Consider the following 18,228-nt stretch of genomic DNA (forward strand, 5'->3'; position numbering starts at 1 on the left):
TGGCATCATGTCACACATGACAGTTTGTGTGTTTGGAAGAGTCCGTGAAGGTCATCTCTGCTGTTATTGGCAGTCTAGCTTTATATCACACATAAAGATGATTATTATTATTATTATTATTATTATCATCATCAATGTCGTCATCATCGGTGGTGGGCAGAGTCCTGCCTGAGGTCCATGAGAACATTCATTAGCACCTTTCTGCGGGTCACCTGGCAGGTTTCAGCATGTGCTTGTGTGGGAACCAAGGTGAGAATTTAATTTGAATTTGCCAGTTAGTCATTGCAGACAGATCAATAAGTGAAGGACACCTGATTGCCTTGGTTTGTGTGCATATGTTCATATTTATTTAACCCTCTGATGCATGGTGTTCTCATTAGTGTACTGCTTTTATGTATCAATATGTAAGTTTAGAAGTGAGTCATTGTAGTAATAGCCTTATTTCCAATATTTATTATAATTCTGTAAAAAATGATTACTAGTGTAAAAACTATGGCTCTATGGCATAATGTCACTATCAAAACACTGATGTTTGTTTGAGAGCCAGCACTGTTTTACCTGACCAATGGCAGACAGGGAAAAGTTTCTGGGAAACCACACAATTCTCTTCACTTAGAACCAGCTTAGACTGGTTTTTTGAAAGAAAAAAAAAAGTTTATTTGTGACTAACCTTCTGACATGCAAATACACTATCTTTCAAAAGTTTGAGCAACATATCAGCATATTAAAATGATTTCTGAAGGATCACGTGACACTGAAGACTGGAGTAATTGCTTTGCCACCACAGGAATAAATTGCATTTTAAAATATATTCAAATTTAAAACGATTATTTTAAATTGTAATAATATTTACAATATTACTGTTTTCACTAGGGCTGGGCAAAAAATATTGATTTCTCGATTTTAATCGATTCTCATTTTTACGAACCGATATCGATTCTTAAAGGGGTGGTATATTGCCCTTTTCACAAGATGTAAAATAAATTTCTGATGTCCCCAGAGTGTGTATGTGAAGTTTTAGCTCAAAATACCCCACAGATATTTTTATATAGCATGTTAAAGTTGTCAATTTTTGAGGGTGAGCAAAAACGCACCGTTTTGTGTCTGTTCCTTTAAATGCAAATGAGCTGCTGCTCCCGGCACAGAGGGCGGAGCTTCAACAGCTTGTGTTCTTTTACCTCACACACACATGCACTGAAAATTTCAAAGACTTTTAGCCTTTTATGTTCAAACCGGAGTCAGACAATGATGGAGAGACTCAAGAAGAAGTGACAAAATGTAGAAGCAACAGGACATTTCTGAATGGTTAGTTGATGAATTTATGTAGCTTATGTGTAGTTATCTTCTAGTCATTGATTAGCATATTCTGTCTTGATAATCTATAAATCGTGTTCTGGGGGCGGGGTTTATGTAAATTTTAGGGTTGGTGATGTCACTAACCCGGAAGGAAGCTTGTGTAGTCCCTACCAGCCGTTTGTTGTAGTCCTTAAAAAGTGATTTATTTAAAAGCAAATATCTCCCTTTGCTTTGAACTTTGAGCATTGTAACTTTGCAGATGTTGTTTATGCTCAAACAGCAACATTACACACTTACTAAAGTTAGAAAAGTGAAATCATAATCATAGACAGTATATAAACTGGACACAGCGACCCCATAGGTTTCAACGGAGAGAAGTTGAAGCACATTAGAAGCAGTCACTTCCTGATTGCCGAGCGTACTGCGCAGACTCAAACTGAGCTTGACGACGTGGATGTGACGTGAGCAGCCTGCCTGACAGTTGTAAGTTTTCTAGTAGCCGTGCCAAGCGAAATCGGAACCATTCCCTTCCGAATCTCGCAGAGACGGAGAGTGTGAGTAGGAGCTGTCCATGAGCTAGGAGCAACGTCATGACTCTCTATGGGCTTCTCCCTTTACTTTATCGGACTTTATGCCTCCACGTCCCCCCGATTGACTGCGAGCTTCTCCTCCTGTCTCTACGGTAATTTCCAGGGAGTCGCGTGGTTACGACGCAATCGTTAGCCTACTTTTACAAAAACTGCTTCTACGGGGCCATAACGTAAGATACAAGGTAATGGAGCCTTTTATACATTTTCGTGTTTCTTTAGAAATAAACAATGGACAAATGGAGTCTTTAAACGCCTCAGATGTAAAGTTATTCGCTGTCAAAGTGACGCGAAAATGAATGGGAGTCAATGGGATGCTAACAGCAGGTGAAGGCTTGTTAGCCAATGGCGGCTCCCGGGGGTACCTTCAAAATAATATGAAACCCTGACCGCCTGATCATAATCAACCACCCCTTTAAATCCCAAGAATCGATTAGTCATCCTGTTTTCAGTTGATGAATGAATAACATTGTTGCGCGCATCCCATCCAATAAATCGCAATAATCTTTGTGCTTTGTTACTATTGATATGAAACAAAGTCTCACATTTCAAATTACGTAAATTTTCTTACGAAATTCAAAAACATAAATACCGTGTTGGCGCTGTGGCGTGAGATCCCTGTCTGCAGCTCAGCTCGAGAAGCAGCACATGATCTTCTCTTCCGCCTTAATAATACCAGTTACAGCGCAAAATAAACATGAATGAACGTCTGAAAGTGTGTTAAAAGGTAGAGTACAACTTATCGAAATCCGTATCATGTGACATGGAATCGCTCAATCAGTGTTTCAACCGTGGAAAGACGTCAGTAAATCAGCTTGTCATGTAACGTCACATTTACCTCAGAAAAAAACATATCCAGTGACCATAAACTCGTTAGTTAGCTAGAAAAATTAACTCTAGAGAGAAGCATTTTGCTAAATATATGCACCATATTACATATTCATTATAATTTTTAATGTTCTTCAATTTTGAATGCATGTTTGAATAAATCTGGCAGGTTTTCATGACAGCCACCATTTAAATGTTTATATTTCATATAACTTTATTATTATAAAATAAATAAGTGTAATTTAAGTGTTTGTATACAAATCAGTTAATTTTTACCTTCAGTATTATAGTAGGCTAAAGAAGCCTAGTAGGCTACAACTGACTCCCATAGTTTACAGCATTAGTTAAGAGATTTGTTTTCCTTGAGAAAATTTGCCATGTATTGTACCTGATATCCAAAATAATCAATATTGAATTGAATCGAATCGAATCGGAATCGAAATCGAATCGTGAAATTTGTGCCAATACCCAGCCCTAGTTTTTACAGTCTTTTTGATCAAATAAGTGCAGCCTTGGTGATCATAAGAGACTTCTTTCAAAAACATTAAAAAATCAGTAACACTTTACAATAAGGTTCATTGGTTAACATAAGTTAACTACCTTAGTTAACATGAACTAAGAATGAACAATACTTCAGCATTTAATAACCTTAGTTAATATTCATTTCAACATTTACTAATACGTCATTAAAATCAAAGGTTGTATTTGTTAACATTAGTTAATGCACTGTGAACTAACATGAACAAACAATGAATGACTATTTTTATTAATTAACATTAACAAAGAATAATAAACACTATAACAAATGTATTGATCATTGTTAGTTCATGTTAGGTAATACATTAACTAATGTTATCTAATGAACCTTATTGTAAAGTGTTATCAAAAAATCTTAACCCCAAACTTTTAAATGGTAGTGTAGGTTCACTGTTTACATGGGATAAGAGTATATACACACACACATATTCATGCGTTGCGTGATCTCTTGATTGCATCAGCACTGACATTAATGTGATGGGGTCACTCTATGTCATTGCCAGCTGTCATCGATCACCAACCAGCTACTGCTGTGAGAGGAAGTAGATCGTGTGTATGTGAACTTAAAATTGCAGTTTATTAAGATTTGAATCAGTTTGTCAAATCAAGATAGTATGGATAAACAATATTTTAACTTATCAGTCTTCACACATGCTGGAGATTCATAGCGTTATTCATTCACAACTTTTTTATTTCATAGCACACATGGTTAAGGACACCCAAACATTACACACTCTCAGTGGGTGTAAAATATAGCGTAGTCATGAGCACACTTGCCCTGGTGTTGGGGATGAAAGGAAAACTATTACTATGACAGCCGCTTATCATATCTGGGATGATGACTTTTTTCAGTTTAAATCTGTCACGAGTCACGACACGTGTCCTAAAGCACAGCAGCCTTCATCCCCCTACAATATCACTAACCCCTGGAAAAATGATCAAATGAATTAATCAATTGAAAAATTTGATTCCAGTGATTTGTTGGGAAACAGCACTCCGTTAATTTGATTCGATGTTTATCCGCAGGCGCCGTGTGTCCTCATTCTGAACGCACACAGAATGAGAGTTTTAGCTGAGGATGCAGGTTTAGTGTTTTTAGCATGTGTTTTTTTTTTTTTTTTTAATGTAACTATGTAAATGTGCTGCAAAACTAGCACAATTAATATTTTAGGTTGGAGTTTCTTTTATATATTTTTATTCTATTTATTTTTTGTTTAAAATTGCAATAATAATAATGCTTATTATTTGTCTTAATTCTTTGTTTTTTCTTTTTAGTTTAATTTACTAATAATAATAGTTGTTATTATTGTTGTTATTATTATTAGTATTATACATTTTTAGTAATAACATATAGCCAGCACACACAGTGTTTGTATTTGTTGATGCCTCAACACAAATGCTTTTACTGTCACATTAGATGCAGCAAAAGCTTTTTGTATATTTGGTCATAGCAGGTGCTTTTATGCAAAGTGACTTACGAATGAGGCACATTACAAGCAGAGCTTTTAGTTTTAGATTTTGCGTCAGACGCTGATGTTATGAGGCCGGTAAAGACAGCCAGTTTATCATGATTTGTGTCATGTTTGTAAAAACTCCAGTCCAGAGGGTGTAGTACAGAGTTTGGTGCTTAAAAAGCTTATGTGTAATTTCAGTAAGTGTATCACTGATTGGATTGTGCCTTATTTCATGTCCTAGCACATGCTGGTGGATTGAGCCTGACACGGCACTCTGAGTGTGTGTGTGTGTGTGCGAGTGGACGATTGCTCGGTCCTGTTAATTATGGCTTGTCTCCGCCGTGGGAGTCATCTCTGCTGCAGTCCCCTCATGCATCTGACCTCCTGTTCATTAATTAACCCCACAATCTTTTATTCAGAAATGACGCTCATGGGACGCATAGTAATGATACAACTCCTTAACATTCACTGTTTTCATGGGTGATAACAGATGCTTTAATGTGTTTGTTGTTTTTTGTTTTTTTTGTTCATTCTCTTTGCTCCTCAGTGAATTCATTAAGTGCATTACAGAAAAGCTTGTCAGTTCTCTCACTTCCTCTGTGTTTTGTTTTATTCTCTCCATCTCTCAGGGTTTTGACCAGTTGAGGATAGAGGGCCTGCTGTGTGATGTCACATTGGTGGCGGGAGACGGGGATGAAGCGTTTCCTGTTCACCGAGCCATGATGGCCTCTTCCAGCGACTACTTTAAAGCCATGTTTACAGGTGAGCGAGAGAACAAGACATAGGATAACAAAGGATTAGGTGAGGTGAAGTTTCCAGGTGAGGAAGGGATAAAGGGAGGAACAAGGAGGGTTTTTTTGAACACAGGTCAAAGTGTGACAGAAGAGAAAGCTAATATGAAAAATAGAAAAATATTTCCTCAATGTTATGTACTATACTGTACTACCAGCTCTGGATTGTTTTTGTTTGTGCTTTGTATTGTCTCTTTAAATTTTCTTTTAAATTTTAGTCTGATATCATAAATATCAGTAGCATGCCAGTCTCGTTTAGTCACACCAGCGACTTTCCTTCAGAGCTCAGAATGTTCTTGATTCTCCCTCCATTCACCCCCTCCCTCACTCCCCCCCTCTCCCCCCCCCCCCCTCTCTCTCTTTCTCTCTCTCTCTCTCTCTCTCTCTCTTTCTCTCTATCTATCAGAAGTACACTCTGTATCTTGGGAAGAAAGAACAAAGCAAGAGAGGTAAAAAAGATAAGAAAGCAAGAGATTCGCTCGGGGTTATTTGGGAAAGCTTGTCCAGAGATAATGTGTTCAATGGAAAGAACTTCATTTCAGTATTTGAATTGAGTTCAGCTATTCCCTAAATAATTATGCCATTTAATACTGCATACTACCAAACCCTGAATGAGTTTTTAACACAAAACTATTATGAGACAGCACTAAAACAATTATGAAGGAGCAGCGTGTCGAGGGAATACTCTCATTTCCTAACTAGAGCTGGGGGAAAATTGATTCATTGATGCAAGACTCTGAATCAAGATTTCAGTTTTTAAACTACGGTGATATGAACACTAAGTAGGTCGCTTAGCCATTCAGTATGTTACCGTTAAAACGTTTGGGGTCAGTAAGATTGCCGGTGATTGGGTCAGTAAGGATGCTGAATAAAAAAGGAGATAAAGGCCTTTATAATGTTACAAAAATTATGTTAAATATATTTCTATTAAATGATAAGAAGTATTTCTTGAGCAGTAAATCAGTAATTCATGATGACTACTGCCCTACATAGGTCCAGTAACTGCACCGGGTAAATGCACCAATTTTGTGTAACAGTACATATAATAACCTGAGATGCCTTAATTTGTTTCTAACTCTATTCTGATCAAATAAACAGTTTAGCCCTTGTATTGTAGAATAATAACTCAGGAAAGCTCTTCCATGTAAATCAGAATTTTTGTCCAAACCAGTTGTGACAGGCGTCAGGACATTTTGTTGAATTTCTATTCCTGCTACATTGCGGCAGGAAGCCACAGCGATTAAATCTAATTGACCCAAAATATAAAAAAATCTTCTGATTGGTTGTGATTGTGTCAGGTCATGTGTTCAGCATTCTAAGAGAACAGACAAAAGGACCGTCAGGTTACGACACAGCGTTACAGTTTGGCTGTGTATGTAGCTGAGAAAAGTGCTGTCTCTGTTCATCTTATAATAGGTTCGTAGTATTCTGAAAACCCATTAAAGTCCTGCTACCACGTGTGCCATGAGCGTGTCAGCACTTCAAGACTCCCATAATTGCTGTCTATTATATTTTCTTTCATTCTCCTCTTGTGTTCTACTTATCTTTTTTGCTCTCTCTCTCTCTCTCTCTCTCTCTCTCTCTCTCTCTCTCTCTCTCTCTCTCTCTCTCTCTCTCTCTCTCTCTCTCTCTCTCTCTCTCTCCCTCTCCATCTCCATCTCCATCTCCACATAGTCGAGAAATCATATCTGAATTAATGAAAGTGGTTTGATTTATTTCAAACGTGGCTCTTGAATAAGTGGCTCATTATCATGGTAAAGAGAATTGGTGACAGCTTGCAGTAAGACTCACTTTACTTCTCTCTCTTTTTTTTCCTTTTTCTCTCATTCTCCTTAATGTTTCTGTCACTCTCCCCTCTCTGCCTTTGATCCGCTTGTTTGCAACGATTTTTTGCTGATCTCTCCTCCATTCTTTTCTTCCTTGTTCTCCTCATCTGCCTTTTCCCCTATTTTATATCCGTTTTGCTTGAATATTTCTTTGCACTGATTATTCTCTCGCTTTCATCTCTTCCCCTCTTTCTCTTTCTTTTTTTCCTCAGGTGGAATGAAAGAGCAGGATTTGATGTGTATAAAGCTGCATGGTGTGAATCGAATAGGGCTAAAGAAGATTATAGACTTCATTTACACCGCCAAACTCTCTCTCAACATGGAGAATCTACAGGACACCCTAGAGGCTGCTAGCTTTCTCCAGATCCTGCCTGTCCTTGACTTCTGCAAAGTCTTTCTCATTTCTGGGGTAGGACACAAATGAGAGCACTTTTATTCTGCTGTGTATTTTTTTTTTTTTTTTTTTTTTTTACTAACATGCAGTTCATCCTTCCTCTTAGGTGTCGTTGGACAACTGTGTAGAAGTGGGGCGCATCGCCAACACCTACAACCTCACGGAGGTAGACAAATACGTCAACAACTTCATCCTAAAGAATTTTCCCTCGCTGCTCGGCACTGGCGAGTTTGTCAAACTTCCTTTCGAACGTCTAGCGTTTGTGCTCTCCTCCAACAGTCTAAAACACTGCAGCGAACTGGACCTGTTCAAAGCTGCGTGCCGCTGGTTACGCTATGAAGAAAGCCGCATGGAATATGCTGCCAAACTAATGCGCAATATCCGATTCCCCCTCATGAGCCCAACAGAACTCATAAACCACGTACAAACTGTCGACTTCATGCGTACGGACAATACCTGTGTTAATCTTTTATTAGAAGCCAGCAACTACCAGATGATGCCATACATGCAGCCGGTGATGCAGTCGGAAAGAACTGCGATCCGTTCAGACAATACCCATTTAGTGACGCTTGGGGGTGTGCTACGGCAACAACTGGTTGTAAGTAAAGAGTTACGACTTTTTGACGAAAAAGCACACGAATGGAAAGCACTGGCACCCATGGACGCCCCGCGCTACCAACACGGTATCGCGGTAATCGGGAACTTTTTGTATGTGGTCGGGGGACAAAGTAACTATGACACGAAAGGTAAAACAGCTGTGGATACTGTGTTTCGATACGACCCGAGGTATAACAAGTGGATTCAGGTGGCGTGTCTGAATGAGAAGAGGACCTTCTTTCATCTGAGCGCTCTCAAAGGACATCTATATGCTGTGGGCGGGAGAAACGCCGCAGGAGAGCTGGGTGAGTCAGGAAGGGATTTTAGTGTCACAGCAGGGGACAGATTTCCAAGAGGGACACTGTGCTTCAGATGTTGACATGTTTTGTAAATATAACATTACGATGAGTGTCTTTGCGGTACTAATTAGGTGTGGACACAAAAAACATGCTCGTCTCGGCGAGTATCCTAGCAAACATAGTAGGTTATGTCTTAAGTGAACGTAAACAGTCGAGAAAGACAACGCATGTGCAACAGTATCAGTATACTGGATCCGTGCATTGTTTTAAAGTGACAACAGCCTAATATTCCTAATGTCTGTGTCTTTAATGTCAATCAAACAACAAAAGGCAAGGAAATCACTCACTGCTCTTGACTGAATAACTTTTGTAACTTTAAATAAGGAATAATCTTTATTTAATTTATACAGTGAAGATTATATGCAGTGTTATTTTACATTTGATTATTTTATTCAATTTCTGTACCTGAAAACTACTTCGACCTACCTGAAAAACCTGAAAAGCACTGTTTATTTTATTGGTATTTTTGCTCTATTGTATTTATTTGTGCTATTCCTTGTAGTTTGATTATTTGTTCTAATTTTCTTTAATTTTATTTGACAGTAATGCTTTTTCTTCACATACATTCTTTCACATACCGAAACCGTGACACTAAAACCGTGATACAAACCGAACCGTGAGTCATTTGAACCGTTACACCCCTAACATGCAGACGGGTAACCATGGTTTGTGCTGACCCCGATGTGTTCTGAGCTGTGAATTATTGAGTGCTAAGAGCATGACACCATCAAAATTTATTATAAATTACGGAAGTAGTGGAAGCTCATTTTTAAGTTTTGTGACATACATCTAAGTAAAACAAGAAACAAAAATGTAGGGCGGCAACTTGTTTCCTAGGATGTTGATTAGAGGATGGCAGATCTGAATTACCCCTTTTCTACCGGCACGGTTCTGGTGCGGGTTCCCGGCCTGTGTCCAGTCTCGAACCGTTCTGCACATTTCCACTGCAGAAAAGGTCAGAAAGTTGACTGTCTGTGGTGGTCGCGTTGAGCAAAGTGATAACGCTGCACTACATTGCTCTTTATATCTAAATATATAAAACTATGTGCACAAGAGAGAGACCCAGCATGCGAGAGAGTGAATCAACGGTTTCAGTTTCAATATATCTCCAAAAAGGACAGATGAGAGTACCAGAAGTTTTTGCGAGCTGCCAGTACGCTAGAATCACTCTCTGTACTGTGAACAGCAAAACAGAAGTGCTGCACTGCCTGCACAAACACCGGGACGTGCTCCATTTGATTTTAGACAACACACAGCAGCATTATGTCACTCAAGCCCCTTACGTTCCTCAAGTCTGTGAAAACATTCGGCCGGTTCGCAACAGGCTCCGGTTTGCCTGGCCGAGAACAGGCTCTGTCTCCAGAAAGCAAACCATTCTGGTGGAAAAGGGGTAAATGTGAGTTTGCTGTCAATTATAAGAAGGGGGCAGGGTTAAAACAGACTAAATTATTGGAGAAGTCTGGCATACATCACCAGAGAGATCCTTGACATTTGGATGAAAATTATGAATTGAATTTAAAAAAAATATTAAACATATGTAAGCATGGACGAATTGTTCAGAATAAGATTTAAAAAAAAGATGCATTTAGAAAACCGGTTGAATTTATTTCCATATCATGCCAACTTTCAAGGACTTTTACTAATACATTTTTTCATGTTGAGCCCGCATCTGCATATTGTTGTGCATATCTGGTTAAAGGTAGTATTAATATATTTTATAATTTGTTTTATAGTTAGTTTGTTTTTAAGGGTGGTGGTGTTTACTTTTGTACTAAAAGCAATTTTGGTACATTTTGGGTCACTTCTCTGTCTGATGTAAAATCCTAAAGCAAAACCACTTGAGAAACTCTGCACTATATGATATGTGATGGTTCCACCCACATATTTTTATCTTGTTCATTTCTAGCGTGGTCAAATAAATACTTTTATTTCAGAGTGCAATTTTGTAGGGTTTTGAGAAGACTCTCAATCTTAAAATGAAAGATGATTTCACAGGAATCTAATTGTGGTGGAGAAAAACATAAAACAAACTTATTTAGTGAAGTAACTGTGGTGCATTGTTTTGTCATTTTACCTTTATTTGTTAATTATACTTAGGGGGTGTTTACACTTCCATATAATAATCACACGTGATTTCAATATGTGTTCAAGACAGATAGCAACGATCTATCGAGAAAATGGTAGTAGTATACAGGATTTATGTACATTTTGTGGAAACACGTTTATGCAGCCCTCTCTGTGGTTTTGAAAAGGTATCTTGCCTTTGGCACAATTTGCTTTGTAGTCATTATTCCAGTGGCTACGGTTGTATAACCGCATCAGGCAAAGATGGAGCTTAACCAGAGGTGAAGGTTCTCACAGCAAAAATGCCCCAATGAAATGTAGGTAATTAAAATGCAGGGGCAAATCCACATAACAAAACAGAACGGCAGGACATAGAGATACATGTGTCCACATAAACCAAAATAACCTTCCCATCATCCTCAGCAATGCTCCTCTTAACTATACATAGTACACACAAACACACAACCTGTCTCTTGTACACAGGTCCATGATCAGACATGTAAAGCAGCCACAACTGACGGGAAAGAGACAAACACGCACAGATACAGGTGTCACACTACAGAGGTTTGATAATGAACTCTGACATGCTCACTTCCACAGCGAGAGTGAGAAAAAGCACAAATGTGTTTTCTATAGTGACCACCATCATGGCGGTCAAGTGGAATTTATTGCTTTGATTTGAGTTTAATCTTTTTTTAACCCCGTACTGTTTGAGGACTCTGACTACTGTCTAATATTACTGTCCCAGTGTGCTGGAACTCGCCATTACTGCAGTATACAGTTAGATACAAATTACAAGTGATTGGTACAGTAACCAGACAACTGGGCACAGGCTCTCAAGGGGAAAAAATGGTTACATTCAACATCCGATTATTAGGAATTGTTACATAGATGCAAAATGATCAGTAACGCAGTGATTTATTTCCTATTTAACTTGTTTTAGAAATTTTGGCCTGACTTTTGAATGTGTCTGTGTGAGGTCATGAAGATCAAGTAAATGTTGTGCGAGTGATATTTATGATCATAGATTGAGGACAGACTTCTCAGTGGCACTGTCTGTCTCATTAATTTACTGATACAAAGGGTTTGGAAGCTCTGAGAGTTGTATGTTTGGTTCTGTATCAGTCAGAACAGACAAAGACTCTCGTTTTGTCGTCATTAGTGGAAAACAGGCTGTTTGTATTTAATTGTGTGCTGTATATTTTTGTTTACTGTAATGAACATTAATCTAGACCTCGTTGGCTGCTTTTGGGCAATTCCATGGAAAAGTCAACCACACCATGGACAGATCAGTTTCAGAAAACTTTTTTTATTTTATTTTTTTAAGTATTAACTTACACAGTGAAATTATGTCAAGTACAATGAAGAAATTGTCTCCGTCTTATACGTCTAATTTAGTACTAATCTAATAAGTACTTATTTCATGTTGTCAACGTTTTTTTGCCCTTGTGTCTTGTGATTGCTTTTATATATCTCTAGTTTACATGAGATAAAGAGCACCAGATATTAATAATGTATCTGGCTGGCTGTATCAGATCTTCTCAGAGTGATCTTATCTGTGTGGACAAATGCTTTTATAAAACTTAGAAAACATTGCTTTTGATTTAGAGAGATTAGAAAAGAGCAGTCAACAGTCTTCTGTGAATATTTAACAAGGTGAAGTAGAGGTTTCTGTGAACAGAAGTCGGTGGTCATTTTATCATTTTTTGGTTCATGTTGTATAAATAATGGTTAATATTTCATCATCTCTGTGGCAGAGTGCCAATGGACCGCAATATTAATGGGCATCAGTGTTTAAACATACATCTGTTCTAATGGAAGAACATTAGTTTGGTTGTGTATAATTGATCACTAAAGCTATTTTCTGTTTGTGAGAGCATGACTAATGTAGAAGAACTCTTTTTCTGTCCCCTTTAGACCTTTTCCTGGATCCACATTATTAACTCAGCTGTTAGTCTAGTAATCTTTCTTAGCATTCAAGACCTTGTTTCCATCTCTAATTCTCACTCTCTTGTCTTTTTCCAGCAACTGTGGAGTGTTATAACCCTAGGACAAACGAATGGTCATATGTGGCCAAAATGAACGAGCCCCATTATGGACACGCAGGCACTGTTTACGGAGGATACATGTATATTTCAGGTACCTGTCACACATCTTTATGTTTGTTATTTATTTGTGTACACAACTGTTCAAAAGTTTGGGGTCAGTAAGATTTTTTTAAATGATTTGTCGCGTTTCCCAAAAGCATCGTTGGCCAACTATGATCGCAATTTCCATTGAACTCTATTGGTAGTGACGGAACTTGCGACCATGGTTGGCTTTGGGAAACGCACCCCAGATCTTGATTTGAATCAGATCCGTTGTAGTATTTTAGTTACAATATATAAAAAAAGAAAAGCACAAAATCACACACTTCAACTGTTATACGTGCACAAGTTCGAGAAAAAGTAAAATGCACTCATTGTCAAACACATTCTCGTCCTCATTCTCAAACACATTTTCACAGATCACGTAGTTGGTAAGGTGTCGCTGACAGGAAGAGGAATATCTAGAGGGTGAGAATGAGATGTTCTCACCACACACACAAACTGATCCTCCATAGATCAGCACGTGTTCCCTCTATCACACAAAAACACTTTCAGATGGCAAGAAATTAACTTCTCTAAAAAGAGGAACACACAGACACTCTCACAGGGTGTTAACCTGCCTTGTGCAGTATTGTTCCCATCACATGCTCACTTTACAGGATTGCAGCTCAAATCCTGCTTTATGGAGATGAGTCCTACTTTCACTGAGAATGATAAACGGGGAGAGAGAGAGAGAGACAGATGGTTGGTTAGATAGGGTGGTGAGAGGAGGAGATGTAGTGATGACATGAATCAGAGTGTGTTTCTGTGTGATAATGAACATTGAGGTATGTAGGAGTGTGATCTCACACACACACAGAGCTGTGATAATGCTGCTCAAGGCTTTGTCTTCTGCTCCCACACACACATTTACCTCTCCATACATTAGCATTCACCCTTACACAAGCATGAGCCTAATGACTCTCATTCAACCCTCCAGCAACCTCTAAATAACATTCTGAACTCCTCAATGTGGTGTGCGAGCACCGTATATGAATTGGTGTGACTTGTAGGCACTAGGCAGGAATATTCTGTGCATATCTCCGAACACACGCAGGCACCATTAGCCATCAGTGTAACCGAAAAACGGTTTATAAACCATCATATTTATATTTGATATTTTGATTGATATTTATACTCCTGTACCAAAGCCAGCAGCAAAGCCTACTCTTTTTATTCTAAATGCATGTTATTGATCTTCTGAACTATTAATGCATATGCATGTTTAATTTAAAAAAAAAAATATCAACATGTCATATCTTTATCTTCTGGTGAAACAACATCAGACTTCTATCTGGTGATTTATGTTGGATTTCTCCACTCATTTTGTCCACTTAAACCCCGTCCCTTTCTTACAATCAACATTCAGATCTGCCTCCATCTACATTTTTTTTCCTCGCAATATTCGCAAATGTGTGCATCATTGCACAATATTTATTATTTTAAAGGTTAATACATTTTGTGTGTGTGTTATATAATTTATAGCCTATAGTTTATATTTTTATATAATATATAATTTATAATTTATTTCTCTGCTTCTAAAACAGTTTTCTATTGACAGAGAGTCAATGTACCAAGGCTGTGGAAAATAGATATTAACTGATAATAATCTTAATCACGATCTTAGATCTTATCGATCTAAGATTATCTTAGTCTTAATCATAATCTAGACTCTTAATCACAATCTTATTCTCCACGCTAAATATTCTTTCTCTCAGAAATGTTACATTTATACAGGTTAAATGCTTTCTGAATGTTTGTCTGAGGTATGATATTAATTTTGGTCAATATGACATTTCTGGAGTTTTTTAAAACAGCACTTGTAATTACAGAAAATATAAAACCCCTCCTCTGTGTCGCTGTCTTAATCTGTTCTGCCTGGAGTAAATTTATTCATGTATGAGAGTCTTTTGCTGGTGATATATGTACACACATTTTCATTGATTCTCACACTTCTCTCCTCCTTCCTCTCCTCCACCCATCCTCTTTCTCTGGAGTATTTTTGGAACTGCTGATCCTTTTGTTTTTACTCTGGTGTCTGTGTCCTTACTCTCTCTCTCTCTCTCTCTCTCTCTCTCTCTCTCTCTCTCTCTCTCTCTCTCTCTCTCTCTCTTTCTGTTATATAGGTCATGAAGTATTGGAGTATTAAGCTCTGCACTCACATGAGTGCTAGTGTGCATGCATGAAACAGTCTTGTTATGTGCTGCCTCATGCTATGTTCTGTCATTATCTCTCCTTTTCCATACACTAATATCTCCTCTTCCTGTCTCCTTTACCTATTTCCTCACCATTTCACTTGATTCACACAAATGCACTGAAAGAGAAGAATTACAGTCAGAAAGCCTGTGTGTGTTTGTCAGTGAATCATTCTCTTCTCTTAGTAAAGGAAAAGATGGATGGATGACATAGATGGATGGATAGAGTTAGAGGGCAGAAACAAGAGGTATGTAGAGAGGAAGAAGAGGGAGGGTCTGGTTGGCTGATGCCCAGGTGCCTGATGGGATGGTTCTCTTTATTTTCAGCCCTCCCTGTAGACATGTCCTGTTTCTTTTTCCTCTGCTTCCCTCTCTAGTTCCTTTCAGTGAGCATGCAGACCTGGTTGTGTGTGTGTTTGTGTTTTCGGAGATGCATTATTCAATCTTAACTCTTTCCTCAGCAGACCTTGAGAGAGTTTCTGTGCACACATTATGCATTATTCATTTCTTGTTGTGTATGTCTAATGCTTTCAGAAACGTGCGCACACACGGTGTCCGTTTCAGCAGCGAAAGTGATGTGAACTCTCCTTGTGGTTTGTTGTACAGGTGGAATAACCCACGACACCTTCCAGAAGGAGCTCATGTGCTTTGACCCGGATGCTGATAAGTGGACTCAAAAGGCTCCCATGACGACGGTCCGCGGCCTTCACTGCATGTGCACAGTGGGCGATCGTCTCTATGTCATCGGCGGAAACCACTTCCGGGGCACCAGCGACTACGACGACGTGCTAAGCTGCGAGTACTACAGTCCCGCCCTGGACCTGTGGACACCGATCGCAGCCATGCTCCGCGGGCAGAGTGACGTGGGTGTGGCCGTGTTCGAGAACAAGATCTACGTTGTGGGCGGCTACTCGTGGAACAACCGCTGCATGGTGGAGATCGTCCAGAAGTACGACCCCGAGAAGGACGAATGGCACAAAGTGTTCGACCTACCCGAGTCCCTGGGCGGCATCAGGGCCTGCACACTGACAGTGTTTCCACCTGAGGACCTCTCGCTCACCGGCTCGCCTAACCGCGAGTCTCCTCTCTCGGCTCCTTGAGAATGGATGGAGGGAGAGTGAGAGAGACAGAGGAATAAAACGGACTGGCTGATTGATTGACAGACATATACAGATGGATGAGTAGAAGCAACTCCATCACCGTATAGACATGCACCCCTGTCTCTCTTGTTCTCCCTCTCTCTCTCTCTCTCTCTCTCTCTCTCTCTCTCTCTCTCTCTCTCTCTCTCTCTCTCTCTCTCTCTCTCTCTCTCTCTCTCTCTCTCTCTCTGTCCCCACAGGAAAAAGACAATGTTTGCACTCCCCACTGATATACGTTTCAATGGTGTCTGTGGTGAAACCCCGTCCCTTCCCTCAAACGATTCCACTTCTCTTCCTCATCACTCTGCTCCTCTCCTCCTGAGAGTGAATACTGAAAAGTCCTTCCATCCCCCCTCGATGAGAAAGAAAAATGGAAGCACTACCAGGGTTGGGCGTAACTACATGTTAACATTGCATTAGGGGGTTTGTTTTGTCTCTTTTGGCAGGAATAACCTTGACTTGAACAACAAATGACTTTGCAATTCAACTTTTCTACCTGAGTCTCCAGAGTTTTGCTATGAAGACTACGTTTCCCTGATCCCTCCTATTCTGAGGTCGCCTACCCCCTAACTGCTCTCCTTCTTCCCTTTATGCCTGCTCATTTTTCCCATCTCTGTCCACTCTCAGCCTTTGCCCAGTTTTTTACCCTCATTCTCTTGTCCTCACTCAGGGGGTTAGTTGACCTTCGACCACAGGATAAGGAAACTGTTTTAAACTCAGGGGTTGGCCTGCCCCCATCCCTCCCTGCCTAACTGATATTTCATTTCTCTACTCCTGCTGTTGTTATGAACCATTAACAGAATTGTTTTCTAAATTTAATAAACAAGAATTTTGAGGAAAAAAGGAATTGTGTTGGTTTGATATTCATTATGTTCAAGGTTTTCTTAAAAGCTTCTGCTCTACCCTGGCCGTCAACATCATATTTTGTGAATACTATTATCATGGCTAAAAGCTGCTGTTAAGCATAATGTGCAGTGAAGTGCCTGCAGCCCCTTTAGCTATGATTGTATTCAAAATACAGAATGGCCTTGAGTATCATGTTGCTTTTATTCCAAGATTACTACACAATTGTGCATTTGATCACAGCCAAATTGACCAAACAGCATCCAGGACCAGAACGATCCACTTTACAATCAAGAATTCACTACAGCAGTTATTATAAGAGCTTATATGGACTTGACCATCATGGACCGAGATACCAAGACTTTCTGAAGCATTAGATTCAGTCCACAGCACCTATGTCAACAGAAGCAAGTGTGGTGTGTGGACATATATTTGTGTGCGCCAAGATATTATTTCTGCATCCAAATTCAGAGGCTGCATTCGAAGGCCGATTGCATCACCGCAGCGCGATGAAGGCTGTCCCGATTCGAAAGGCTCCTTCAAATGCGGCCACCAAATGCATCCTTAGTTTCCAGTGGAATGAAGGATACAACAGATGGATCATTCACGACCTTGCCTACCCCAGAATTCATTGTGCGCCAGTGACGACAGGGTTTTTTGAGAGAAATTGGCGAATTACACTTTTAAACGCAAGTATTGGGTTTCAACTTGCTCAAATATCTAATGATACAAATGTAAAAATAAACTTTAAAGCGGTTAAAATGTTGACATATCTTACTAAGATGCGATTATATATAGTTGATACTCTTTAATATATACAGAAATGGACCATGGTAAACATATTTAGACAGTTTTTGAACCCTGTATTTTTGTTTTTTTTCAGACAGTTTAATATAACTTTCAAAAAGTCCAGTACAAACATTACTGCCACTCTTCAACAGCAGCTGTGACAGTTGCTAGGCGACAAGAACAGTCCTCCGTAGACTAGACCGTCCCATTTAATAACGCTCAGTCCGACCTTCGAAGGCGTTGCCTTTAAAGTCAGTGTCCTTCGAAGGATGTTGCCTTTGAATTGTGACACAGCCTATGTGACCATAAGACAAGTTAATGTGTAGCCTTAAATTAAAGTGTAGTCATTTTAAAATTTGTCAAAACATACTTTTATGAACTCCTACAGATTTCCTCCAAATTT

At 39.2% G+C, this 18,228-nt stretch overlaps 1 protein-coding gene across 6 annotated transcripts in view; it reads left to right on the forward strand.

The window, feature by feature from the left end:
* Positions 1 to 17,040, forward strand: part of klhl13 (kelch-like family member 13) — a 64,328-nt gene extending 47,288 nt beyond the window's left edge. For all 6 annotated transcript variants that reach the window (XM_084115840.1, XM_084115843.1, XM_084115841.1 and 3 more), the window contains 5 exons: positions 5,332 to 5,464; positions 7,532 to 7,728; positions 7,820 to 8,615; positions 12,759 to 12,872; positions 15,661 to 17,040. In XM_084115840.1, the coding sequence (XP_083971966.1) occupies positions 5,332 to 5,464; positions 7,532 to 7,728; positions 7,820 to 8,615; positions 12,759 to 12,872; positions 15,661 to 16,154 (1,734 nt within the window). In that variant the 3' untranslated portion in view covers positions 16,155 to 17,040. The remainder of the gene's footprint in view (positions 1 to 5,331; positions 5,465 to 7,531; positions 7,729 to 7,819; positions 8,616 to 12,758; positions 12,873 to 15,660) is intronic.
* The last annotated feature ends 1,188 nt before the right edge of the window (positions 17,041 to 18,228 follow it).

The sequence above is a fragment of the Abramis brama genome, assembly GCF_963993115.1.
Source record: "Abramis brama genome assembly, chromosome: 5".
Taxonomy (NCBI): Eukaryota; Metazoa; Chordata; class Actinopteri; order Cypriniformes; family Leuciscidae; genus Abramis; species Abramis brama.